Raw genomic sequence first — 25473 nt, 5'->3', positions numbered from 1 at the left:
CGTTGGGTCGGGGCAAACTCATTAACCATGATAATAGGTTTAAGGATAGCGAATGAAAAAAAGGGGGCATTATCGATAGCTAAACGAAGACGAATGGGAAAAAACACGGGTTATTATTTATAGCGCAATCAAACTGTTTGGTCTGGAACATTCGTCGCTTCGTATCAACCGATAGAAGTGAATCCAACAAATGTACGGGAATTGTGGTGTTAGCCAATCGATGCTTGATTTGCATCAATCATCTTAATGCGCGTTGTTCCTAGCTCCACTTTTACTCCACTAAAAAGCCTATGCTACCCTATAACTAACGCGCACGATAGCCAAATTTTTCTTCACTAAATCGTACGTCTTAGCAGGCCTCGCGCGAACATGGAATAGCCAAATGAGCACGGATCTAACGGTTCGATCCAAGTAGGATCTGTTTGTAAAGGAATCTGATATAATGAAATAACTGTTGAACGCATGGCGCATTAAACGTAAGTTGGGCAAAGATGCAAAGAAGTTTCCATCGCATTCCAATGTGAGGTGTGCGGATGACTTCGAATAGCATTCATCATTACTGTGCAGCCGAAGTATACTAACCCCCACAATGAGGCAACATTATTGTAAGTGAAACGCGACCACGAGGAATTTAAAAGAAAACTCGACCCTACAAGGCGGGGAAAAATCATGATGAACCAAAGGAAGCATAAGAAATGTTATAAAAATGGGGAAACTAGAGAAAGCAAATCTTATCTGCATAATTGGGAAGTTTGACAAACGAAAAATACGTTAAAAATCTGCAAGACCAATATAGCAAGTCCAAAGTACCTCTTTGTTATTGGTAGACTACTAATAGAGTAGGAATAAACATCGGGATAGGGTGCGATCACTATTGGGGGCGCCAGTGGGAGAAGGAAATTCAGGAACTTTTCAGGAAGCAAATCCGAGTTAAGTTAATTTGCCACTATTACAGTACAGGTTAATAGTTTTGTTTTATTACACCTCCCCACGACAACTGCCAAAACATACCATAGAAAAACTTGTGCTGCCGTACCTTTATTGGGATTTTTTTTTATTTTAGAAGGTTTTTATTTTGTTGGTGCAAATAACGATCGAAGACCGGTTGAGATTTTCAACTAGCAGACAAACCAGGACAAACTTTGACCTTTGAGACCTCCAAAAATTGTTTTAAAAAACCAGACGAATGGGCGACGCGACGGAGGGCTGGGTGTTCCGAAAGTTTTCACGTTTAAAAAGACTGATTAGACTGTAAGTGAAAATGCTAGTGAAAGCTGGAGGATACGTTGAACCTGGCGGTAGGAATGTTTCTCAGTCCGCTGGGAAATGGTTCTCGGTTTTAGCTAGCCCAAATTTACCACTACTGTTCCCGTAAACCCCAAAGGCTCAGGAGTTGAACGATACTAGTTTTCCCCGGATGGGAAATCGTCTCGTGTGAATATGGCACACGTTTTGAGGATGAAATTTAAAAGATTTACATACCTAATTGAGCGAAATATGTATAAAAAATATTATTGACCACTCGTACTGGCATATGAATAAAGCAAAAATGATTTCAAATGCAGCGTGCTATTCATTCATTAAATGATGTCTTATTAGTTTAATTTAAGAAAACACACACAAACGGAAACCACCACGTATTTACTAATAGTTTGTCTTTATTCTTTACAATTCACATAAACATAATTGTTGCGGCATTATTTTGTTTAAATGTTGTTCTTCCCTTTTGCCTGTTTCCTTTTCCGCCCCTCTCGCCCTTTACCCTTCCACTCCTTCCGCAGGTATTAATAATTGTAGTTACTCTTAAAGGTGTCATTATTTCTGTGTAATCTATCGGTTTTGTGAACTTTTTAGAGAACACTATTCCAGTGCCCGAAGGATTGAGAAATTGTATCTGTTTTTTTGTTGTTTTTTAATTTGTTTCAGAAAGAACAGCTCGGGCGAAGAAGAGCAATAACATTCTTCACCAGGAATGTGTATGTGTGGTGCAGCACACCTTAAACCTTGAATGAAACTTGCCTCAACTATTGCAAACTAAACAAACTATGGTGTGAAGATGGTGCCAATGCAAATCAAAGAAGACAAATAATCACATTTGGTTGTGCATATTATATAAACTTAAAAAAAACACAATTTGAATACCACGATTGCACGAGGGCACAAACGACCATCGGAGCCATTACTCTAACAGGGACAGCTGAAGGGAACCGTTAACACGTTAACAGTAGTGTGTCGTCGTACAAGACGTTCTAAAGAGGCCACACTGATATTTTATGAAAGCAAGCAAACACCAGAGCTCGAGGAAAAGAGCACCCAAAATTTATCTATGTAATATTCATCTTTCACATCATCAATACAATTTACGTTCAGTAACATCGAATTTCAAATTTTTAAATTAATTTTTTTTTGTTCGTTGTTTATCATTTCATTTAACAAACAAAATACAGCACTTGCGGCCATTTAAAAAGGGTTCTTTGTTGTGTTATGCGCTTGAAAACGGGAGAAGTAATGTTAGGAATTTGCATTAAACCGATACCGAACGGTACGGTGAATGATAGATAATACACGGTTTCACAATTACCCGGATGCAGGAACGTACTAACTTATTTTTTATCCATGGACCGAAAAATCCACGAAATGGTATGGTAAACGTAACGAAAACTCCTGTAACGATTCGAGAGCCCGTTCCGAGCACGGGGCAAAAGGGAACACTTTAGAGAAGGGAGGGTAGGTAGGTATAAAGTGGTGTAAGATAGTAGTTATTTGCTTCTAAATCGAACTCTTGTGGTCTGTTCAATGCTTTTCTTTTCGTTTAGTTTTCCTGCTAAGAGCATTCTTGTTGCTGCAGTTGTTTTGCTTCGCTTTCTCCTTTGCCGACACAGCGACTAGCTGGGCCCTGGAGACAAAGCGAACGCAATTCGGTTCGGACTTGGTTGGTTTCTTGTGGTGCTGCTCTTCTACATGCGGATGTTTTCCTATAGGATGCTTATAAAATGACGTGAATATTTTTCCTTTTCAGCTGGTTGCGACGGTGTGGTGGTTTTTGGGTGTCGCTTTTGCTTCTCGGCCATAAAAACAGGTTCTCTCTCAACGCCACCTCGATTCCTTGTCGGTTTTCCGACATCTTTAGGCTCCCCCTTCTAGTCGGTGCTGTCCTAGTTCAGCTCTTCGAGGTTCGTGATATCGATGAGCGCAATGTGTTTGCCACCGAATTCGGCGTACTTCGAGCGCTCCTGGATGTCGGTCGAACGTTTGTAGACTGTGTACCCAGCAAAAAAAATGGAAAGAAATGTATCAATAGCGAACCAGTACTTTATTTGAAGCTGTCGAGGAAACATACCACCGCTGATGATCTTCTCCAGCTGGTAGATCTTCATGTCGAAGCACTCCTTGGTGATGCGGGGCGACACGTCGGTGTAATCGGTCAGTTCCGGCTGCACGACGCGCATCGTCTTCTTCACCACGCTCGTGTCGATATTGTAGTAGCCGATCTGCATCTTCTGGATGAGGTCGCGGAGCGACTGCGGCGGCAGAATCGTCTCACGGTCAAGCGCCATTACGAAGCACCGTTTGGCCGCGCTATCGATGATGCCGGACTGGTTGAACTTGAAATCGTGCAGGAAGCGAGCCGGACGCTGGCCACGGAACAGCGGCACATCGATCTTTGAGTAGTTCTCCTCGTCCGACAGTCCCAGCTCGAACTCCTCGCGGAAGAACTGGTCGGCCATGTTGTCTCCGTCGTTGTTGTCGTTGCTGTTGTCGCTTTCGTCGCTATTCTTGAGCGCGCGGGAAACCTCCTCGGGCATGCCGGAGTCGAGGGCGTTGGCGTGCATCTGGAACATGCGTAGGATATCGTCGTGGTTGGCGTTCACCGGGCGGTACAGCGACTCGTAGTTGCTGGCGTCGTACGGGATCCTGCAGTAGCCCGTGTAGCGCATGTGGTTGTTTCGCGACGCCATGTACTGACGGTAGCAGTACAGGCCACCGATCGTACCGATCGAGATACCAAGCAGGGCCACCATCAGCAGTAGGGCAACATTTGCCGGGGACAGCTGGCGAGCGCGGCGCAGCAGAATAATATTCGATGCCGTCGAATTTCCATCGTCCTACAATGAAAAATGAATAAAATGATTGAAGAGGGATTGATTAGTTAAAAATGTTTAGATCCTTACAAAAGCATATAACTAACGCTAGGAAGGAGGGAATGTCATTTAACGGGGAAAGCAAAGAAATCACCAAAAATAAAATGCTTCAATAAAGAGCGAAATTTCTAAAATGTTCCAACATGTGGCATATATCTTTCGACCGCTGCAGGGGAATGCAAATGTGACCGTTATCAAATGATCTTGCACGCTGAATCATTTGCATTCAAATTTTAAATTCATAATTCGTAGCCAACGCGTTAAAAGGTCCAGAAATCGATAACACCGCGCGGTACGTTTGTTGGTTCTACTAAACAATCGCGTGGCCTCGTGCCATGATGCAAAACATCAACCATGATGACCTAATGCTAGCTAATTATAATATAACGGTTTCAAACGTATAAAAAGTATGGCACTTATTTTGAAAACAAATAGTATTTATTATGAATAAGAGTGAGATAATTTGGTTGGCAGACTAATTTTGCATTTTTTAAATTATGAACTTGCCCCTTCTGAACACAGCAGGCTAAGTTAGTCATAACAAATTTGTAAAAATCATGGCAAGCTTAGCTAAGCATCACAAGTTCAACAATTGCTCAACCATATTGCTGCAAAGGTTCAAAACAAATCATTCCGCTGCATGATTACCTCACAGCATAACATCAACTTAACAAGATACGATTTAAAATCGTTGAAAACGTCGGTTTAAATCGATTATTTTCTATGGCACTTAAACGATGATTCATGAATGCAAATAGCCAAATATTTATTTCTGCTATTGACTATTCATACGACAAAACCTGAAGACTCGCGTCTGAATGGATGAACCGAAAAGATTATCAAATACAACTGAAAGAATCCATCGCAAGTCCGTCGCCGACGAAATCGCATCATCCAGACGTCCCACATGCCACCCCCTCACAAAAAAAAACGTGTCATTCTCGAGTCGTACACAAATCTCTTCAAGAAGGTAGGAAGAAGACCGATGCGCATAATTAATTAGTGCACAGAAAGCCCCGATGATGATGCCAATGACCAGAAAACCTGTCCGACTAAATAAGGCCTCAGGTTAGGGGGCACAGCTGTGTGGAAAGTGTTGTGGTTGTGAGATATGATATGGAAGGAGCCGGACACCGGAGGTAGAGCAAGCAGTGACCAGGGTTGATTTCCGTGCTGAACTTGATCTTGGCCGGTTCCCCAATACGCCTCCAAAGCGATAGGGTGATGGTCTGCCAAAGTGGCCGCTCCTGGGCAACGATAAGCACAACACCCCCACGAAGCTGCGTGGTCCAAGCTCCAAGCGTCCAAATCTGGTCCGGAAGTTATGATCACTTTAACCCTGCTGCGTCTTCGGTGTGTGTGTGTGTGTTTGTTCCCTGGAGGCAGGTAGTTGGTCGGCATGTTTTAGATGACGATTTCGTTCGTTTACTCGTGGGGCCAATACCCGTGGACTGTTTCACACCTCACATCGGCGAGGATGCCCCCTAAGCCGCACCACGAACGGAATCTGTTTGTGGGATGGCTGGATCGTGTCCCCGTATTTGGTAAGACCAATAGTTGGACGTGTGGGATGTGGACGCAAACACCTCACGCCGACGTCGTCTGCTGTCTGCGTCGTCAATGCGAATCTTCTTCGAGCTCCACAAAGTGCCGTCCTGTCCCCGACCGCAAAAAAAGCCCGACGGTCGCCCAGTGTGGGGAGGACATTCCATAAAACGAGTTCATGCTGGCGCGCGCTCGATTAGTCGACCACGAGATATACCACGGGAAGGAGAGACAGTTCAAGAGGAGTCCCAAACATCGAAGCTTCCGAACAGAGTTACCCAAACGAACGCGAAACCATTTTGGGGGAAAAAGTGTTAAAATTCGGTGAGGTGAAAAGTGCGGCACTTGAAAGAAAATTCTACCAGATGAAATGTTCCATTAGCACCGAGTGTTTCACCGGAAAAGGCCTGACCGAAAGTAATCAGAGAAAATCCCGGCATTTTATTCGTCAAAAACAGTGGACGAGTGTACACATACAAGTGTTGTTCAAGTGAAGTGGAATGTAAAAAGCTTCTTCCCAACCGTTAGACTCTTTAAATCGGCGCATTATGGCGGTTTTCGGAGTAAACAACTCCCAAAAATGCTGCCGTCCAGGTGCCTTCTTTTCGCGTATCGTTGCCTTTTCGTTCTGCTTCCTTTCCGTTTCGGGTTCGTCCTTTGATGGATATGTTTATCCAACGCCGACACCGACACCTTCCTTCACGGGATACGATTACCGCACACCAAGCTGTCCACTCCTGGACGAGCCTCCACCGTGCACGGCTTCGGCAACGATCCTAACGGTGCCAGTGAAGGTGAACGTTACGGAGACGATTGTCACGTTCCTGAAGGTGCCAACCACCGTCACGACGACGCTGATCGTCCCAACGACATCGACCGAGGTGCAGCGGTTGGTGGAGACTCGAACCAACGTCCAGACGACGACGCATACCGCCACAGTCAGCCTCCCCGCCGTCACGAGGACTTCCACCAAGACGAGTACCATCGCCCGGGTGGAAACGGTAACCAGTCCGGTCGTCCGGGTGGAGCACGTAACCGAACGCTACCCGGTGGTCGAGTATCGCACCGACACGGTCACGCAGACATCCACCTGCACCGTGACGGAGCTCTTCGCAACGACCTACTACAGCACCTACATTTCGACCAGCTACGCTCCTCCGCTGACCGACACCAGTTACCTCACGGAGACATCCTTCCGTACCCTCACGTCGACCCAGCTTAGTACACTCGTCCGTGTCGAAACGACTACAACGCCGGTGTACAAAACCCTCACTGAGACTGTCCGCTCCACACGGACCCTCACACAAACGGCCACCGTTACGGAGACCTGCGCCCCACCGCCGCTCAACAACGAGTACCTACCGGTGGCAGAACCGACCAACGATTACTTGCCGCCGGCAGCCCGGGGCCAACACCTAGCGGCCGAACAGCGGCTGCGAAGCAACTTTGTCCTTCCGGAGGACCTTCTTCAGCCACCGAAGAGACCGACACAAGGAGACTCTTCGCAGCAGACGACCATCTCGGTGACAGTTACGAAGACTCTCGAACCCGTCACATTGACGACGACCAAGGAGCATACGGTTACCAAGGCGACCCAGCGTGGAGCTGCGGATGCCACGTCAGCAGCGACGCGTACGAAATCGGTGATAGCCTTCGACCAGCGCGTTACCAAGCTCGTCACCGTAACGCCTACGCTGACCAGCTACATCTACATGGATACTGTCACCGTTACGGCGACCAAACCGGCGGCCTTGAGAGCGGGCTAAGAAACAAGGAGGAATGCGTCTGCTTCGATCAATCCAACAACCGTGGTGTTTAACCCACGAAGAAGTAACCCATTGCCATCGACGTGATGTTGCGCCAGATTGCGCCACATGAGAGACGTCAAGGGAGAAACAATTCTATTACTAATACGTCGTCTTCACCAGCCCCACCAGAATAGGAACGCTATCGGCCATGTTCGAGTAACAAAACCCAGTACGACACTCCCACTAGAAAGGAGTTCGATGCGACATACAAACGATATACGACAATAAAAACTAATTGAATCATATTGCAAAGTTTCTACGACACTGGGTCGCCCCATTAGCTATGCGCTTATGCATTTTCCATGTTTGCCGGTAACGAGAGGAAACGAAACATTGCCGGTCGAAGGTCAACCCTGACCACTCGTCGGTCCAAGCTTGATGATGAAGTGCGAGGTCAGCTAATGGAAAAGTCCCTTGCGAGTCGCTCGGCCGGGGTGTGGTGTGCAGAGAACAGAATAGTTTTATTTATACGTTAACGATTGCAACAGGGATGACGCAAGAGACCTTTGGGGTTTGAGTGGTGCGTTTATGAGCAGTATATCCGAACTATGTCCCATGTTGGATAGTGTCATTTTAGCAAAATAGGGATTTTTTTAAACAAATTACTTAATTTTTCTTAGAATAAACAATCCCCAAACGGATCAAGATAGTAAACAGAAATTTCGTTACACTGCACAGCTTGTTCTGTATTATAATGCAGTTATCACCATGTGTAAGGCGTTATAGACTCTGGGTTTTTTTAAATTAAATTTATGAAATCATGGTTAAGCAGTGATTAAAGTGATTCATTTGAAAGTTGGAAAAAATATGTGTAACATGAAATTGAATGCATAACACTTGGCTGCCTTATCAACACCATATTTCAGGAAAATACAGTTTAACGCAGGAGCATAGCAGATTTGAAATGTGTTGAATTTGTGTTTCCGTGAATTTCGAACCGTTCCAAATATCAACAGGTTTTATGTAACGTTAGGCGCGGAGACATATCACCGCCTAACACCGTTTGCTCCGTTTTCCTCCTTTCGATTTAACATTTTACCGCAGGTTAAGGTAGAAGACGGTCCATTCCAAAGAATCACGCTTGACTGCATGCAGGATTCTTTTTTCCGTTCGCTTCTGAAATCGGAAACCTTGAAAACGTGAGCATTTTTGTCCTACACATTCGTTGCGATGGCATGTATCAGGGGGGGCTGAACAAGCGCAAGATAAGCACCCCGCGATGTGTGGGCGAGGATTGGTGGTTATTCAACCGATTCTACAAAACAAAAATCTTTGCACCACAAAACGAAACTCGCTTAAACAAGTGAAAACTCGAAATAAGCGTCATGTTGACGGAAAAGAAAATACTATAAAGGAGGGAACCACAATCTCCCGAATTGCGAAATGTGATTGTCCGTGGTGGCCGAGTTAACTTCACACCGGGGGGTTAGAATGGAAGATAAGGTCGGTGAGTCAAACAAACAGGCAACCGACTCTTCCTTATCTAATGAGATATCGCTAACCGGGTGAATAGGCCAGACACAGCAACGTAAAGTCCCCGGACCATAAGATGATTCTATTTATTCAACTGAAAGTGTGAAAGCAGCTTTACGTGGAATCTTCCGCACAATTGCACTGCCAGTTCGCTTCCCAAACGAACCATTCCCTCCAGTGTTACCATCTACATGCTACAGGGGAGTTTTAAAGTATTGTACTTTTCCGCGGACATCGAGACGGTCGAGCGAGCTTATGCGTGTTCAAACACATGGCGGGAAAATAATAGAAGGCAAGAAAAACAAGGAAACCTTTGCGAGAGTCACGCAAACCTTCAGTCCTACGGAAGGGAGCATCTTAAGACAGGGGATGGGGTGCGTGGTGGACGCTGCCGGCACGTACCGAGCGAGGACTATCTTCGCCGAAAGTGTGCCCTTCGGTTATAGTGTGAAGTGCAGGGTTGCGTGAGGCACATTCTTTATGGTATTTCGTTTCGTTTGTTTTTTCTTCATTTTTCATCTGTATGGAACCTAAAATTGAAAACAATTTTCCATAATATGACCCTAGCACATTACACATTGCGATGTACTGTGCTAATTTGCACAATTATCACCATTCATGTGAGCATTTTTTTTCTACTAATAACTCAACTGCGTCGTAGATGAACTTCTATCGTGTTGGTGAAGCATGTTTTATCATTCTTTTTTTTTAATCACATCGCTGTATACTGATAAAATCCATCGTTGAGTCATAATTCCAGCTGGTTGCATAGGGCGGGGAGAAAAATGTCTTCTTATTGCAAAAAAAGGTGAAATGTTTACACATCCGATTTTATATCGATCGCCAACCGCAGAATCACGATGTCGGGATGGTTTGATGGCATAAACATATTTTAGCACAGCAGGTGGAAAACATGAAAAAGGATTGATTTTTCCAACACCAACATGCACTATGATATTGAATTTTGGCCATATTTCAAGACATATCATTGAGCAGACGGACACAACAAGAAAACTGTACTGCAATGCGTTGCGGGGACATGGATAGCGGAAGATAATGCGGAGTGTAATTTTTCAACATGCTACATTTACGCCTCGCTTTTCAAAGAAAAGGGCGTACGGCGAGGGCGTTTACTTACAGCTGGCGCACTTGGGCTGGCATCCGGACGAACCAGCGGCAGAATAGACTTCTCCGCCTTCTTGGCCGACGGTTTCGTAATGATGGTCATTTTTTCGTCTCTCGTTCGGGAAAGTGTAGCACTTGAAAGTGGACTGTGTCCGTCACTATTTCTAAACTTTCACGAAGTGAAACCCCTGTAAATGCACAAACTGTTGTGAAATTCTTGAAACGACCAATCGAGCGAGAGAGCTATTTGGATGTTGGAAACTACTCCAAAGCGCTTACACTGTTTACTGGGTATAGATATTGTACAGAAGCACCACCAAGATGGAGGACGTACGAAAATTTTATGTTTTTATTGTCCGCTGGCTCGTAGCAAACTGAACTAGTGTTGGCAGAATCAAGATTCGGAAGACCCGAAGACTCGATCCCTTGATGGATTCTAAAGGATTGAGTCCCATTTGACGGATTGGGGTTTGAAGTGACGGTTTGAATGTTTCTTTTGACATTCATCGAAAATCACAGCTTTTATTTACATTTCATTGAGTTCAAAGATATCAAAATGGTTTAAAATTTAATCTTTATTATTTCGAAACTTCTTAGAATACAATAGCAAATATTAAATAGCTATCCAAAACATTGTGTACAGCAAATTTTCTTCTTTATTGCTCACAGGATTTAAAATAAAATCTACAAATTGTCTGTCAACTTGCACAAACATACGTCAGATGTAAATGATATTATGATGCACGTAGTTCGTGTATCTCAAAAAAATTGAGAACAGGACGATTAATTATACGATAAATACTATTCCAACTGCAACCGCCTCGAATGTAAGAAGAAATATCATTTTCACCCCTGCCCTCTACCTTTTCAGACCTTATCGCAAACGGTTACAATCGCTTGATTATCCTTGTTTTCGGCCGCCTCTTTGCTGGTGAGTTTTTCTTGATCCGCTACATAGTTTTCCCGAACACGCTCGAGGGCTTTCATGAGATCCATCTCATCGATATCGGCGTTGTTCATGCAATCCAATCGCTCACGGAACTTCCGAGTCAGCTTCTTCCGATGGTAATCCGCCTCAATGTCCTGTTTAGTGCGCGGTATCCGAAAGCGTATGCAGCAGCAGAGTATGATGACGACACCGAGCACGGAACCGCAGCATAGGAAAAGCAGATGCCACACACGCATCCCGAAGCTTGTTTCCGCCTCGAGAATCGCTTCCGCTTCCTGCTCGACGCTCATTTCATCACCCATCGCAAGTCCTGGAAAGGTTACTACAACAGTTCACAAATGTCCAAATCCGTGACACTAACGGGACCGCTTCTGGCTTCAGTCAAACGAAATCGTCGAAGGATTAGGAGGACAGTCTGAAATATGCTAGCCCAGGTCGGGATCACGCCTGCAACTGTTTCGCCTGCAAAAAGAGCTACTGCTGGCAAGCAGGATCCTGTTGAATCCTTTTCAACTTTTTTTTATTTATAGATGTGGGTGTGAACGGACGTACGTGGTCGCCGTTCGCGTTGCTCATCCATTTCAGCCCATTCATGCCTTTTCCATCAAACCCCTCCCCGACAGGGTGTGTCCCTTCCGCAAAGAGGTTGTGACTCAACGACACGAAATTAAGGAGTGCCCCACCTGCTGCTTGTTTTATTACAAACGCCAACAGTACGCCTCTTTTCTTTTTCGACGAAGATTCTTGTCACGATAGGACGACGGTTTGCCTTTACTCGCACTGATCGGTTTCATTTTTTCTGTCTTCGTTTGTCTGCAGTGAAGAAAATGTAAAAACAATGACATGAAACATAAAATTGAGAGAACCATTTTACCCAATAGCAATACCGTAATAAATACCATCGAGCTCATAATCTTATTCATTCGCCGTTTTTCAACCGGGTCATAGTGTGTCATGAAAGTGTGATAAAGGTGGGGGCTGTTTTCCAAACTTAAAACAAGAATTTGTTGTGATGACCAAACTATATTTCGTAACGCGTAAAACAAAAAAAAGCAATTTTTTTACATTTTCTATTCCCTCCAGTTTTATTGGCCGGGGTAGGTTGGTTTTATTGAAGGTTTTTTTCTTATCTTTCCGCATGTGTAATTCACTTGAATTAACTCTGGAGCACATATCATATTTCTCTTGGATCAAATTTTACAGCGACACGTTCATAATATTCTTTCCCAATCCAGAGTAGGTTTCATGGATGTTTTGTTTTTCAGAGGAAACATGAATTAGGCAATCTTTTTTCTTATGACAAACGTTCACAAACGAGATCCGATGTAACTGATCATGGTTTTTAATACTTTAACTTCGTGGCATCTTTTATGACGGGTCCCGGGAGAGAGATACCGAAGCAAAGCGACGTTTAAACGATGTAAACGCCCCGTTTCTCTACATTTTTGTGACTCGCTAGCTACAAGGGAAATATTAAACGTCTTTTTCCTATTATTTTGCCACTCTGGATCAACGGAGAACCATGAAGCACTTGCCACTTGCAGGAATAGGAGGTGGAGGTGTCTTGCCAGTTAATAAATGCACATCAGCTTTCACTCTTAGTTTTTCAAGTACAATCCGGTTCAGCGTAACGTGTACCATCATACCGATTCCGATAACAGCTTTCATCTCCGATTCTTCGCCCCAGGCAGAACCAGCTAGGTTAGTCTACCTAATTCCCCGCTCTTTTTTCCTTTACTCTCAGCAGCACTACAAACAATGGAAGAATAGTCCCTCCTCTGCGGATCACCGACGCGTCGGCCCGTAACCTCGAGGATGTTAAGAAATTGGTAAATGTACATTCGACACCGAGCGTACAACAATTGCGCCACGATTCCATACCTTAACTAGCTTTCCTTTTGCGATCCTGGGTACTAAGATTAATATTTTTCTTCTTCTTTCTAGTCATGTTTGTCCAAGCTCACACTCGTCTTCCTACAGGCTACTAGTAATAATAGTATTAGTAGTGTACTAGTAAACAACGTTTCTTCTGTAGTTTGGTAAAATTGGATGATGAAAACAGTGTGCGTTAAGCGTCACCCAGAACGTCTCCTGCGGGGCATAATTGCACCGAGTGAGCTTAACGCGATGCTTCATATCCCTTTTTTGTTAGTATTGCATTCATTACTATCTGCAATTGTTTTCTTCGTGAATTCTTTCGGCCTACTATTTTTTTGTTTATACTTCCTCATTTGCGTCCTTAATATTATCTTTCCTTTTCAAACCTCTATGCATTTCTCGTCGTGGAACGGCATTGTAACAAACTGTGTGTGTGTGTTTTCTTCCTGTTCGTGTTGCTTGTGTACGAGTGAGTTTTCTTATTTTAGATCCTCCGTGAAGTGATTAGTAAATTGGTTAGTAACCTTGCCTATTTTCGTTTGTTTTCTTTGCTACCCGATATTCTCCGTCTTTGCAAATGCGCAAAGTAGCGAGCTTTTACATGTTTTATTTAATCCTTCCTCTTTTATTTTTTGTGCGATGTTCCGCCCTCCTAGACCGCGCATAATTTTGTCTACAAAACATTCTCCAAGCAGCATATGAAGCTTCAATTTCCTATTCCCAGAAGGTGTTTCGTGATTTTAAGCACACGTTTTTTAAAACATATTCTATTCTTGTTGAATGATCTTAATTGTTGCACCCCTGTTTCGTGTGGCTTGAATTTTATTTTTCCAAGAGAACCATCATCCCTTCACGAGGCTTTGATGCTTTTCTTTGCTGTGTTTTCGTTCTTTTTTTGTATAAAATTTATTTTACTTAGCTTAATACTCTAACTGTTTTCTTATTTCTTTTCAAAACACTTTCCCTCGAACACCAGGGAGCGTTGCATTGAATGTTGATGATGTTTCTTCAATTGCCATTTTCTTCTTTCGTGTTTTTATATTTCCGTTAGCCACCCCATCCCAGGCTTCAACAGTAAATTTACGTTGGCAGCGCTTCGATTAAGAAATTCCGATCAATTCTAATGTTTTCTTGTACGGAGAGAATGGGTGTATTTTTTATACTAATTTTTACTATTAGATGTCAATGTGTATAGAGGCGTTATAGTGTAATTTGCTTTTATAAAGAATACTATTCTTTCCGTTTGTGATTATTTATCCGAACTACCGAACGGGGTTTTTGACTCTTGCCCAATGTAAGGGGGGTAGGATTAATTGCATTTTGTTGGCTTTTTTGCGATCTCCTGAGCATCCATGCGACTGATCTATCCATCGAAGGTTCATTCACTTCATACTGACTGACCGGATGGAGAGCTTGAGTCTAGTCTAGGGGTTTTAAATCACCAAATTCCTTCTACAACGCTTTTTAATATTTTATTTTTAAGGAACTGGAGGTGATTTTCGCTTCCAGATCCTTTACGGTATGCCGTTGTTGCATCATTGCCTTTGTTTTGTTCTCACACTTGTTTATTTATTTCGTTTGTATACTTACACATTTAACAACTAGACGTCCGACGAGTTACTGAATCATTCCTTTCTGATGAACGTTCGACCACTAAAAATAGAAATTAAAACCACAGATTTGCATAACTCAATCATTCAAATCGAATATGGCTGCAAATAAGGATTGATTCTTACGTGATTGTTTTCTTTTCCGTAATTTTTGGCTCCGGCCGAGCGCGATTGAGCACCTTTAAGAACTCCGAAGTCTTTGCTCGCATCCGGGAGTGAATGTATGCTTTCGAACACTGTACAAGAAAGCAAAGCATAAGAAAGAAGAAAAACATTCTCAGTCTCAATTGGCTTGGAAACAATAAACTACTTGTTTTGTGGGTCACCAAATAACCTCTACCATCCCGACCATCGCCCCCGGTCACAACACTCACCTTAATATGATAATGCAAATAATCACGGAACATGTGAATTAAATTGATCGTGTTGTCGCGCGTTTCTTTCGCTGTGTGCCTTGGGAAGAGAACTGCAAACGGATAGGAAAATTGGACATGAGCTTAAGAACGGTAGTTGCTTGACTTCTTCACGAGCTGCGAGCGGCACACTCACCGAACGTGACGTAACCAATGTTTTCGCCGACGCGGGCGCCCGTATTGGCCAGCTCCATCGGTGGTTCCCTGTGGGAAAATAATACTTGTGGTGCCGTATGCGACGCTCTTCGGCCCTCGCGTAATTCCTGCATGAACACTTTGCCTAACACTACGTCGTCCTCGTCACGAAATATCGTACTAAACACGACCGTCACACGGTCCGGTTTGGCTTCGACGTACCTGCGGGAGGACGAATGGGAGGTGTGCATTAATATTTCAGCTGCATTATTACGACTATAAACTCATCAATTATTTCATCGTTCATAACTTCGTTCATTTCATATTAATTAAAGATTCTTTTAATTTCCCCCATTACAACATAAACAAGGAAACAAGCAAGATCCTTACTATAATGGTCTTATAATTTTATAGCATGCAACATAATCCCCCCCTTGGCACGAAAGGACCAAGGGTGAAACGTTAGTTTGACAAACAGTTGTTCCCACCCACGCAAAATACTTACATCGTTTCATCGTTCCGATAGTTGATTACTGCTCGCTTCTGTCCTTCGCCTTCGCCTTCACCCTGGGTCTGAAAGTCGAAGTATTTCTCGAATACCGACGCGAAGCAGTTACGCTTCAGCAGGCCGATTTTTCGTACCGTATCTTCCCAGTTTTCCGGAATGTTTTCCAGATCGATCAACACCGACACATTGTAGCCATCCTCGGGCGACGTTAGCAGATCGCCGTACTCCCGCTTCAAAAGCTCATCGGCCCCATGCTCCTGCAATTGCTTGTAGAACTTCAGCGATATGCTTGTCTGAAAAGGATACCATACACCGTCGACGAAAAAAAAGTTATAACATGGAACAACCAACGTACAGCGTCGTGTACGGATGAAACAAGAAATGTGTGCATGTTGCTGGTTAGACTCGTTGTCCCTGAGGTAAGAAAATGGGACATAACGAATCAAGGGTGTGAGGTTGGCATCGTTCCTAGATCATCCGGTGTCTTCGTTGTCGATAAGCTTCGTACTGCTTGCTTCTTCTTTCTTCCAACGACATGAGTTGGTCCTTCCAGTGGCACCAATTGGATAATCGCATCGCGTATCGCAGAGCCTCATTTTCCGATCATTGCACAAATGGACCATTTCTGGATCCATTTTCGCCCTTCTGTTCTGGTTGCTTTCTTCCAAAATATCCGAGGTACGTACCCGCACTTTCGTTTTGTCACCGTTGACGTTGGAAATGTGAAATAACACCCCATCGAAGTCCGCCACGGTCACATCGATTGATTCCGCCTTAATCCTGCAATAAAAGGAAAGAAAACGCTAGATAAATGTATCGCAATGTAAGTAGCCGCTGATAAAATATAGTATGCCATGAAATCGATCAATATGAAGCATATTTTTAAAAAATCGGCTCAATTGCAAACAGTGGGACAACTGAAGGCAGACAACAGTAAGTATGAATCATCCTGATTTGTGGACAAAGAAAGTGAGTTTTCGAAATGCAACGAGGCATCTCTTTCGTATGGGAAAGTTTGAGACACGAAGTTCGAAGAATAAACATGACCAACAAACCGACAGAGAGGAAAGCATTGCAGTTGCGGTGCATATTTCTTGTATATCAGCAGTATCCGGCCATCGTTTCATGGCCGAGTTCCGATGACGACGCTCTGCCACCCTGAAGAAGAATGCATCCGGGCTATTGGTGCGCTGTAAATATGCATTGATGTTTTGCTTTTACGTTCCACTCCATATTCTTTCCTTTATTTCTTCTGATTTTTATTTTAAGCGTTAGGTCAGCAAAATATGGTCAGTCGAAAAATCAGCACCTTTTTGAGCACAAGTAAAAATTGGTTGGAGCAAATACATGATTTGGCAGGGTTAAGACTCATTTACTGAGATTGTAAAAATCCTATACGAAGTAAAGAATTGATGAGTATATTTTTAAATGACTTTTTATCCTGATTCTCATCAACAATTTTTGAAGAAGGTATCTAAAAGGGGATTTCTGTGGAATCAAGTGAATCGATTCCTATCGTATAGAAGGTACAGATAAGAGAGCTTTTTTATATCAAGTAAAGAGTAATGAAAGCATTTTGGTGAGACCACTTCATCGATAACGGATATTGCGAAGTTGCTCCACCATCATCTGTTGCAGATAAGACACACTTCGGTATATGAACAAACAGGTCCCAGGCATTCAAAGGAGAATCAAGACTTTCTTATACATTTCCATTTACGTTCAGGTAATTTCTATATTTGGATTTACGGGGGATGTTGCAAGAGAAAGCAGAGAAGGTGTAAACTTTGCACACCAGATTCCCGTTTGTATCTAAACATTGATTCGTGTAAACAGGAACAGATAGAATTGCAAAATAGGGATCATGTATCTGCGAAAATTTAGAGAATCTGAGAAAAGCTGTCCGATGTAAGTTTTGTACCCGTAATCGTGATACTCCTCACTGCACCCAAGACTCCGTCTTCCGGTGCACATACGGTCGGCTGTAAAAATCCGGGGGACCCAAAGAAGGAAACATTTACCAGATAAGCCATATCAGTCCTACGTTCACCAAACATACGCATGGGACGAGTGTACCACAGGGCCTCAGTGGGTTGTGTTTGTGTATGAAGTTAAGCGGTCGAAAATCGCACCGATAACACCGATAACAAACTCTGTTTCGGAGGCTTTTTTCCAATTCCTTCGAAGGGTGTTGGCCAGAGCATGTGTGTTAGGGGGTAGAAAAATGTGTCACATTATTTGCAAGATATAGCGTCAGGAACGACACGACATCCCGGCGGAAACTGATGGACGTGCTCCATATTTGTCTTGTATTATGTTCAGGACGATGCAATAATGTCACTAACATGGGGGTAGGTTTCCTTTTTGGGGAGCTGGAGTGAACGTGTTCCGATAGCGATGCCCCCCACCCGTTTCTTGGTGGTCGACCTACGGTTATACTTATTTGTTTAAATGCAATTTCCATACGGCCAAATGGGCCCCGGGTGCCAAACGGAACGTTTTGACGTTTATGCTTCTTAGGGGGGATGGTTTAGTGGTTGCGAAGGCAACCAAAGAAACGGGGCGAGGGCGACGGCAGTGGAATCACCGCAACAAGATGACGTGAGTGAGCGAATGATTCGTCTTGGACGCGAAGGCTTGCGATTACTCACCCTGCGAGTGCATTTTTAAACTTGACTCTTAGCGTTTCCTCCACGATCCGATTATTGATCTCCAGCAGAATCATTTTTGCTCATCCAAGGGGACCGGCGTTTTCCTCCTTGCACTATTTACTGCTTCGACCAGCAAACGGCGCTTAGTCGTATTGGGGATGCGTGTGGTAGAAATGTGTACGTCCGCCGTTTCTGAGTTGCGTTTTGGAATTGTTTCCTTCAACAGCAAGTCCGTGTCGTAGTTTTCGCCACTCCTTTTGCGATCTCACATTTGCCCAGGGTCACCAGCCCAGGGTTGCTCTTCACACTGCTGCAGGTTGTTTTCTTTCCGTTTTATTCCAATGCTACAGATGCTCGATGCACCACCAGGATCCTTATATTATGGGATATCAATTAAACCGAAAAAACACTTTTTGTGCGGCCACTGTCCGAACAGTAGGAAACACACCGTTGTATCTGCACTTTTAAAGCACACACATCCGCACATACACAAGTACGCGCTACAGATGCGATAAAAAAATTTCTTCTCCCAGTTTTTCCTTTCCACCCGGCAACTTGCTGAAGCAGGAGAATCGCTTAGCTGGCCAGAACGTGTGTGTCACCAACGCGTTGGCGGTGAATGGTAGATGCGGAGTACGAGTCAATCCGTTAATTAACACGCAGGAAACAAACTCCCAGGGAGAACGTTGCCCCAATGAACGGGATTCTTGTTCGTGCCGCGTTCACGATCCGCTGTACCAAATCCACCGAAAAATTCAACCGACCGACCAACGCGAACCACCGGAGCGAAGATGGTGTGCGTTGCGGAAAAGCGTTTTCTACTTTTCTTGCCCCCACGGTGGAAAAATCGCGCACGCAAACACTATCTTGCGGAACCCGGGACTGACACAGTTTTCGTTTCGACTGCTTCGGATTTCGTGCTTCTTGGCACAAGGGTGTTACATACTACAGGTAAAGTTTGACAGGGTGTCATTTTTTCGAAGATAACTTAAATATTATTTCACTGTACGAGAAAAACCCAGATCAAACGTTAACAACAAAAAGGATCATTCACAATAAAGGAAGTCCACGGGTCAACGAAATAATTTAGCATTAGAAACAATTTTAATATTGATTTTCATATCACCCTACCAAAACCATTGTCTTCAATTTTAACTTCCTGCTATGGTAAGACTTTCTGCTGAGAATGTAACGTATTTTAAAAACGTGCTGTACTATTTTGTTCAATCTGAACTTCCAAAGTATACAATTTTGGTTGGTAAAGTCCCGTCTTAATTTTCCGTATGTATAATGACAATTTTAGTATTTTCGAATATGTTCAATATTCTACCTCTGCTAAAGTTATAGATGCCTTGACCACACCTCTTTTCGAACTTCGTGTCATTTGATTGACAGTAGGTAACGAATGGTTTGATGGATCTATACTGCTTGATTGGTTGCTTACGTTACATTAGCTAAACGTGCAATAAATGTAATTCGATTTTTATGCTACACCATTTCTTCACCACCAGAAAACCCCAACAATTCCTTATTTCCTTTGTTTGTACAGAAGAGTTTTTGTATACTACATGAACATTTATTTTTCTACATTAATTGCATCCAGGGAACGGTTCGACGCGATTCTTCCTCAATACAAACTGAATTTTGCGGTTCATATCTTCGTTGTAAATCGATTTACAGCGCTCAAAGTTGATGCGTCGTCGGGTCTGTAAAAGAAAAGCAGATCTGCATTCAATACACGGCCATCATATGGGGATATCCTTGTCCTTACCTGGAACGGCTTTTCGTAGTAACGAGTGCGTCGGAATTGGTCGAAAATTTCCTCCTTTCCCAGAATACGATTCAGCACCCGGCAGGCCTCTTCAACATTGTTGTTTTGCACCAAGACTGTGCGTGCGATAAACTTTGCGTGCCGCATTTTGGGATTCTGCTGAACACTGCCTGCCGAATGGTGATGGCTGCGCCGGACAAGTGATTGCATAAATGAGAAGAGCACATTAAGTAGAAAGTACCCCAGGTACAACAACAAAACACTAGCCACGGAAATGTGCACTTTGGAAATGCACTTGGAAACACACAAAATACACGCTATGTTGTATACTTACATGTTTAATTTCAATATTTTCGCACGAGAACAAAACACTTTCGTAGAAACCAGCACGTTCTGGTCTCGCTGTTTTGTATGTTCTTCAGCTGACAGTCGTTTGTTTACATCATATCATTCCAGTGGTGCACAAATAATCCAGTTCTAGTTCGGTAGTGCATCAGAGCGGATGTTAGCAGTGCATAAGTTTCCTGAAAGGGTTAGCGGAAAAGTAAGGTTACGGCACGACCGCGTGGTGACGCCGAGCTGGAGCTCAGGTCAGACAAATCCTAGCTGCCGCACATCTCGTGCCGTTTGAGACAATCAAGCGGACCACGAGTTCTTGTGTCCTGACAACGGAAGGAATTATCCCTCCCGTGGACGGCGGGTGGACATATGGCTATTATAGCCGGTCCTAAAGGACGAGCCCCTTCATAGGAGTTCGGACAGAGTTGGTACGCCTCTGATTACGTGTAAGGGAACAAATTGTTCGACTTAGCGTAGGAGGATATACCCCGACTCGCATATCGAAAGAAGAAGAAGAAGTGCACAAATAATCAAAAGTGGCCCACTCCGGCTGAGTCAAGAGCCTTTTTCCAGGTCAATCGACATTTTTTGGAGCAGAAAAATGTCCAGCTCTGAGCTAATTCACCAGTATAAGACAACATGCAATAAGCTAAAGAAGATACAGCGCGTTTTAATCAAGTGAGTATAGTGGATGAAGCATAAACAAATCTTTTTTCCAATCAACCCAAACTCTTTGTAGACGATTCGGACCGAGCGTAGCGGAGGTAACGGAGGAATTTGCTTCGTTGGCCAACAGCTTCAACGAAGCGTTTCAACCGGAATATGCTGCCCTTTGCTACATCGGACAGAGTAAATGCGAGAAGCTGATCGGCAACGATTCCGGCGAGGTCGATGCTCTGCTCCGTGCGGCACGTCTCTTCCGTACGGCACACGATAAGCAAGCGCGTATGGAAACCCAAACCATTTCCCCAGAGTACCACGAAGGTGCCTTCCGGTGCTATACACAGGCCCTATCCCGACTGCCGGATAAATCCGTTATCGGGGCAGCAATCATTCGGGAGCTGAAGGAGATTTACCCGAACGTGGAACTTACGAGTGATTTCAGCTCTCCCTGCCATCGCATCTGGGATCTAGAACAGTCAGCCGAGGATAGTTTGACCGCGAAGGATTACGTCGGAGCGTTCGAGAAGCTGTCGGAAATTTATGATGATGTCGCAGAGCGAAAGTGTGGAACACTCTACCAGGATGTGGTGAACCGGATCGAGGTGTCACGGTTGTTGTTGCTGTGTCTATTACAGCTTCCACCATCGGTACGATACGATCATAAATTCATCGAACGATACTCAACGATCGGCGACGTTGGCCAGCAGCGCGCAACACAGACTAGTGTGGGAGAATCTGGTTACGGACAGCAGGCGACACTTCCACCTGATCTCGTATTCCTACTTCAATCCCTCGTGGTGTCCTGCCAGGCAAAGGATATCGAATCGTTGTTAGCAACTCGGGATGAACTATGCCAACGGTCAGATTTGAGTGCCTCCCAACAGGAGCTACTCAAAGAAGTGGTTACCAAGTACAGTAAATGATATTAGATGTGCCAGTGGGACGATCGGAGTCATTTTAGATGCTGAAGGTCTAGCTGTAAATAATAGAGTAAGAGAGTATACTTTACACTTGCCCACTGGGTAACCAATTCCACACTTTAACCAATGGTTTAACCAATATTAAATGTACAAAAAAAGGAATAGAGAAAACGATCTTTGCTTTCCTTTGGCAAGTTCTAAAGGAATTTGGCTTAAACTGAAAAAGTTCTTTTATTCTCCCAAAGTGTTTCCTCTCGATGGACATGCAAGCACACCATCATGATAAGTTTAAAATTTATATGTCCGAGGATTACATACTTCGCGTGTACTGCATTTACTGCAATATTTGTCGCATACCTAAATAAAAACTCCTAAATTATCAACAAATGATTTTATTTCCTAAACAAGCCATAACAACACATACATTTTGCGTACGTAAGTTATATGGCGCCAATTACGTTTAAAAAACCTTACCCATCTATGGTCTATGTTTCAAATTCGTTGGAATTTATGTACAATAAGATACCTTATTACATACATTTTAAAGATATTTGCACATTGGATTCCAGGCGTTCCCGTTAAACATAGACCACACCGTTAGCCCAAAACACCTTTTCCTTTTCCTACTGTCCTATAAGGTAATAAATCATTACCTACCCCAAAATTAGGGTAACTTTTCGCACGCTCGATACTCGGGTATACCTGGAGAAATTATTTTTATTTTTTTACTTCTATTTCCCTGATCCCTGCAGGCATTTTGCAGGGATGAATTCTTACAGGAAACTCACCGTTAAAATAAATCCCACCATAGAGATGCGCTGATTGTGTGTGTTTGTGGTGGATTCGTTAAGGCGCAAGGACTTCTAGGAAACGTTTGTCCAGTAGGGGAAACAATATAGGGAAGAATGCAGGTAAGCGTAAGGTACGATCGCATTTGATTTTCCCCCTTCACGTGCATGCAAGCGCACATACACGGTCGGCCGGCCGGGTGGTCGGCCTAGTAGTGTGCGTTAATTGTTTGCGGGAAACACATTAGAAAAGCACTGAGGGATTGGGAAAGGAAAACAGTCTTATTTTGATACGTGCCGGGATAACCGGGTTTGTGACGATCGCTCGAGTTGTGAGATTACGGTGTGATTCTTATTCGGTAGAGCAGAAGTGTCGATCATCCACTGGACTGCAATGGAGGAAATGCAATTGACACAGACGATGGAAGCAAGTTCTGCTAGTGCAGCAACGAACAATACGCTTTCTTTCGGGAACGGAATGCGAACCGTGTCATATTCAAACGCACCACCGAACACCGCGTCAACCTGCCCTGCCGGGGTGTCCCTGCAAAGGAATCGAACCTCCTCGCAGAGTATGAACGGTAGTGATAATGGCTGTGACAGCATGACATCCACGAGTCAGCCGGATGGAGCTGCAATGGAGCGGACTCGTTACAACACGCGCCAACAGGTTCCGGTAAAATCGAACGCCGGCGTTCCAACGACAAGATTGCCACGGGCAGCCACAACGCTGTGGGCGCTAATCGAGTGGGTGCGGCCTAACGGAAAGCGGAACATCTACACCGTGATTCCGTCGACGCAGATTGTCGAACGTGTGCCGGATGATGGCAACCGTGGCCATGATACGCCGAATGATTCAAATTATTACACGGGAAAATTCATCCACGTCCAATGTGGGGAACGTGAGCTGCCCGCCACGATCGTTATGGTTTCCGGTGAGTAAACGGTCTGTGTGTAGGTATCGAGTTTTCTTTAAAATATTTTTTTTTTAATCCTTTTATTCATTTTAGAGGACAAGAAATTCATCGACACAGAACTGCGGCAGCTACGAAATATGACTGCGCATACCACAAAAGCAATCCCGAAAATGCAACAAGCAGTAAGAGTACCGAACTTTGGCGTTGATCAGGATCAGACCCAAAAACAGCATTATAGCACGAAACAACCCAACGAAATGGATCGGGTAGCGCAGTTTCCGGAACGAAAACAAAGTGTTGCGATGCAATCGCACGTGGAAAGGCAGGAAACGGTAAGTAAATGAATGTTGCATATTTTACGGTCCCGACCTAACACATTTTATTTGTCCACTGTTGTTTGCTAGCTTCCAGCCATCAAGAGGTTTCGCACCGATTCTTCATCCAGCGTGGCGGATCGCGTTTCTATATCTCCGAGTTCGATCGAGAGGACTGCCGTCGGAACGGACACTAGGTCGGTAACGCCCGCGGAACGACTGATCACTCCACGAAGCGATCGAATGGCGCCCTCGCATCACGTTCTTCCGATGACGTTCGATCAGCAAACGCAAACGGTCGGTTTGGGCATCGCGGGGAGTGGCACGGAGGTGCAGCTGGATAAAATTCTATCGTACCTGGAAAGTGTGATGGCGGAGCAGAAAACTTCACGGATGGAGCGTGAATACGACCGGAAGCTGCTGCTCGATCTACACGAGAAGCTGATCGGACAGGAGACTCTGTTAAGGGGAATCGAAGAGAAGATCTCGGAGAAAGAAAACCGGCACACTGGGGAGGATAACACGCCGGGATATGTGGAAGAAGTAGAGCTGATTGACCGTTGCCCCATGGCGCAGGATATACATAGTGATGGGTTTATTGACACTTCGATGGTCCTGACGGATGCTAATGGTGACCACAACTGGATGCCCCCGGGGGACGTACGCAAGAAGAATGGAAATACCATACCGGAGGGCAACGATGAGCGCAACGGTTACGTCGTACTGGTATCCACGGAAACATCATCGTCGGACAGCGGAAAAATTAACAACCACAACGACGATGCGTCATCGTTACCCGCAGTCCCGCAAAAGTTTCCACCGACCGAAAATTCCCAAACGATTGATGAGCTAAAGAGTGAATGGGATGATACATCAGGCGACGACCAGAGTCTATTACCACCGGCGACTACGGACTCTTCCGACTCTCCGAAGGGGCAAAAAGGAATGGTGTCGATCGGTGCGCAAGGTACACGCATCAAGCAGGAAGCGCTGCAGATGATCAACTGGTCGAACTACAAAAGTGCCACACGGAAGCTGCTGATGGAAGTGTTCGGCCGGGAAAAGTTGGCAACGCACTCGCTTAGCGGACGACCATCGCCTGCGTTGCGCAGTAATACGGAAAAACCAATCAAGGATCGGCTGGAGGCAAATATGGTGGCGGACGTAATCGAGATCGTGACGAAGATGTGCAACGTAGATGAGTGTCTGATCCGCAATGTCATTACGGCCAAGTGTGCCGACGAGTGCCGGATGCGGAATCGACGGTCGAAAATGATGGAAACGGCGCTTCTTTCAGCTGCAAAAGTGGAGCAAACGGGTAATGTCCTTGCTGTTCTAGCTGGCAACAAAGAAAATATCCGCTAGCTAGACCATGGCAAACAAATGCAGGTTTAGTATATTTTAAGATACCTTACCTCATTTTTGTAATTTATTCTTCTTCAACAACGTTACCATGCTTACCAACATAAATGCCTGTGCCATACTCTCAAGACGTTTTCCGGCTGAACGAAAAACAATTTTTTT

The 25473-nt window shown here is 44.4% G+C and overlaps 6 protein-coding genes across 7 annotated transcripts; 2 read left to right on the top strand and 4 right to left on the bottom strand.

Annotated features, from left to right (window-relative positions):
• Positions 1-1873: 1873 nt before the first annotated feature.
• Positions 1874-10454, bottom strand: LOC131266753 (uncharacterized). Of its 2 annotated transcripts, none has more exons than XM_058269377.1 (4): positions 10359-10454; positions 10107-10281; positions 3341-4106; positions 1874-3259 (listed from the first exon to the last, which is right to left on the bottom strand). In XM_058269377.1, exons 2-4 carry the CDS (start codon positions 10194-10196, stop codon positions 3156-3158), a joined length of 960 nt encoding a protein of 319 aa, XP_058125360.1. In that variant the 5' UTR covers positions 10197-10281; positions 10359-10454; the 3' UTR covers positions 1874-3155. The 2 variants fall into 2 exon arrangements, with proteins under 2 accessions (XP_058125360.1, XP_058125361.1); XM_058269378.1 differs by having other exon boundaries at positions 10373-10451.
• Positions 10455-10846: 392 nt separating this feature from the next.
• On the bottom strand, positions 10847-11344 carry LOC131266761 (uncharacterized). Its single transcript, XM_058269385.1, has one exon. It carries the CDS (start codon positions 11342-11344, stop codon positions 10961-10963), a length of 384 nt encoding a protein of 127 aa, XP_058125368.1. The 3' UTR covers positions 10847-10960.
• Positions 11345-12107: 763 nt separating this feature from the next.
• LOC131266755 (probable actin-related protein 2/3 complex subunit 2) lies at positions 12108-19128 on the bottom strand. The gene is made up of 7 exons (XM_058269380.1): positions 18238-19128; positions 16273-16366; positions 15584-15879; positions 15080-15300; positions 14905-14996; positions 14657-14766; positions 12108-14573 (listed from the first exon to the last, which is right to left on the bottom strand). The coding sequence occupies exons 1-7, from the start codon at positions 18309-18311 to the stop codon at positions 14546-14548; spliced, it is 915 nt and encodes a 304-aa protein (XP_058125363.1). The 5' UTR covers positions 18312-19128; the 3' UTR covers positions 12108-14545.
• Positions 19129-19797: 669 nt separating this feature from the next.
• LOC131266762 (small ribosomal subunit protein bS21m) lies at positions 19798-20405 on the bottom strand. The gene is made up of 3 exons (XM_058269386.1): positions 20343-20405; positions 20009-20195; positions 19798-19943 (listed from the first exon to the last, which is right to left on the bottom strand). The coding sequence occupies exons 2-3, from the start codon at positions 20153-20155 to the stop codon at positions 19827-19829; spliced, it is 264 nt and encodes an 87-aa protein (XP_058125369.1). The 5' UTR covers positions 20156-20195; positions 20343-20405; the 3' UTR covers positions 19798-19826.
• A 472-nt stretch (positions 20406-20877) lies between these two features.
• LOC131266754 (40-kDa huntingtin-associated protein) lies at positions 20878-22292 on the top strand. The gene is made up of 2 exons (XM_058269379.1): positions 20878-21025; positions 21087-22292. The coding sequence occupies exons 1-2, from the start codon at positions 20949-20951 to the stop codon at positions 21931-21933; spliced, it is 924 nt and encodes a 307-aa protein (XP_058125362.1). The 5' UTR covers positions 20878-20948; the 3' UTR covers positions 21934-22292.
• A 709-nt stretch (positions 22293-23001) lies between these two features.
• LOC131266743 (uncharacterized) lies at positions 23002-25443 on the top strand. The gene is made up of 3 exons (XM_058269363.1): positions 23002-23653; positions 23729-23967; positions 24040-25443. The coding sequence occupies exons 1-3, from the start codon at positions 23113-23115 to the stop codon at positions 25312-25314; spliced, it is 2055 nt and encodes a 684-aa protein (XP_058125346.1). The 5' UTR covers positions 23002-23112; the 3' UTR covers positions 25315-25443.
• Positions 25444-25473: the final 30 nt, after the last annotated feature.

The sequence above is a fragment of the Anopheles coustani genome, chromosome 2 (genome assembly GCF_943734705.1).
Source record: "Anopheles coustani chromosome 2, idAnoCousDA_361_x.2, whole genome shotgun sequence".
Lineage (NCBI taxonomy): Eukaryota > Metazoa > Arthropoda > Insecta > Diptera > Culicidae > Anopheles > Anopheles coustani.
Note: the sequence above shows the minus strand (reverse complement) of the source record. Positions and strands in the feature narration are given on the sequence as shown.

Excerpts from the sequence above, each read along its gene's own strand:
- LOC131266753 (XM_058269377.1), bottom strand. The coding sequence starts at position 10,196 with ATGACCATCATTACGAAACCGTCGGCCAAGAAGGCGGAGAAGTCTATT. Across the intron at positions 4,107-10,106 it reads CCAGCCCAAGTGCGCCAGCT|GACGATGGAAATTCGACGGC; the intron begins GTAAGTAAACGC and ends TTTTCATTGTAG. Across the intron at positions 3,260-3,340 it reads GGAGAAGATCATCAGCGGTG|TCTACAAACGTTCGACCGAC; the intron begins GTATGTTTCCTC and ends CTGGGTACACAG.
- LOC131266761 (XM_058269385.1), bottom strand. The coding sequence starts at position 11,344 with ATGGGTGATGAAATGAGCGTCGAGCAGGAAGCGGAAGCGATTCTCGAG.
- LOC131266755 (XM_058269380.1), bottom strand. The coding sequence starts at position 18,311 with ATGATTCTGCTGGAGATCAATAATCGGATCGTGGAGGAAACGCTAAGA. Across the intron at positions 14,997-15,079 it reads CATTGGTTACGTCACGTTCG|TTCTCTTCCCAAGGCACACA; the intron begins GTGAGTGTGCCG and ends ATCCGTTTGCAG. Across the intron at positions 14,574-14,656 it reads ACGGAAAAGAAAACAATCAC|TGGTCGAACGTTCATCAGAA; the intron begins GTAAGAATCAAT and ends TTCTATTTTTAG.
- LOC131266762 (XM_058269386.1), bottom strand. The coding sequence starts at position 20,155 with ATGCGGCACGCAAAGTTTATCGCACGCACAGTCTTGGTGCAAAACAAC. Across the intron at positions 19,944-20,008 it reads ACTACGAAAAGCCGTTCCAG|ACCCGACGACGCATCAACTT; the intron begins GTAAGGACAAGG and ends TTTCTTTTACAG.
- LOC131266754 (XM_058269379.1), top strand. The coding sequence starts at position 20,949 with ATGTCCAGCTCTGAGCTAATTCACCAGTATAAGACAACATGCAATAAG. Across the intron at positions 21,026-21,086 it reads ATACAGCGCGTTTTAATCAA|ACGATTCGGACCGAGCGTAG; the intron begins GTGAGTATAGTG and ends AACTCTTTGTAG.
- LOC131266743 (XM_058269363.1), top strand. The coding sequence starts at position 23,113 with ATGGAGGAAATGCAATTGACACAGACGATGGAAGCAAGTTCTGCTAGT. Across the intron at positions 23,654-23,728 it reads CACGATCGTTATGGTTTCCG|AGGACAAGAAATTCATCGAC; the intron begins GTGAGTAAACGG and ends TATTCATTTTAG. Across the intron at positions 23,968-24,039 it reads ACGTGGAAAGGCAGGAAACG|CTTCCAGCCATCAAGAGGTT; the intron begins GTAAGTAAATGA and ends GTTGTTTGCTAG.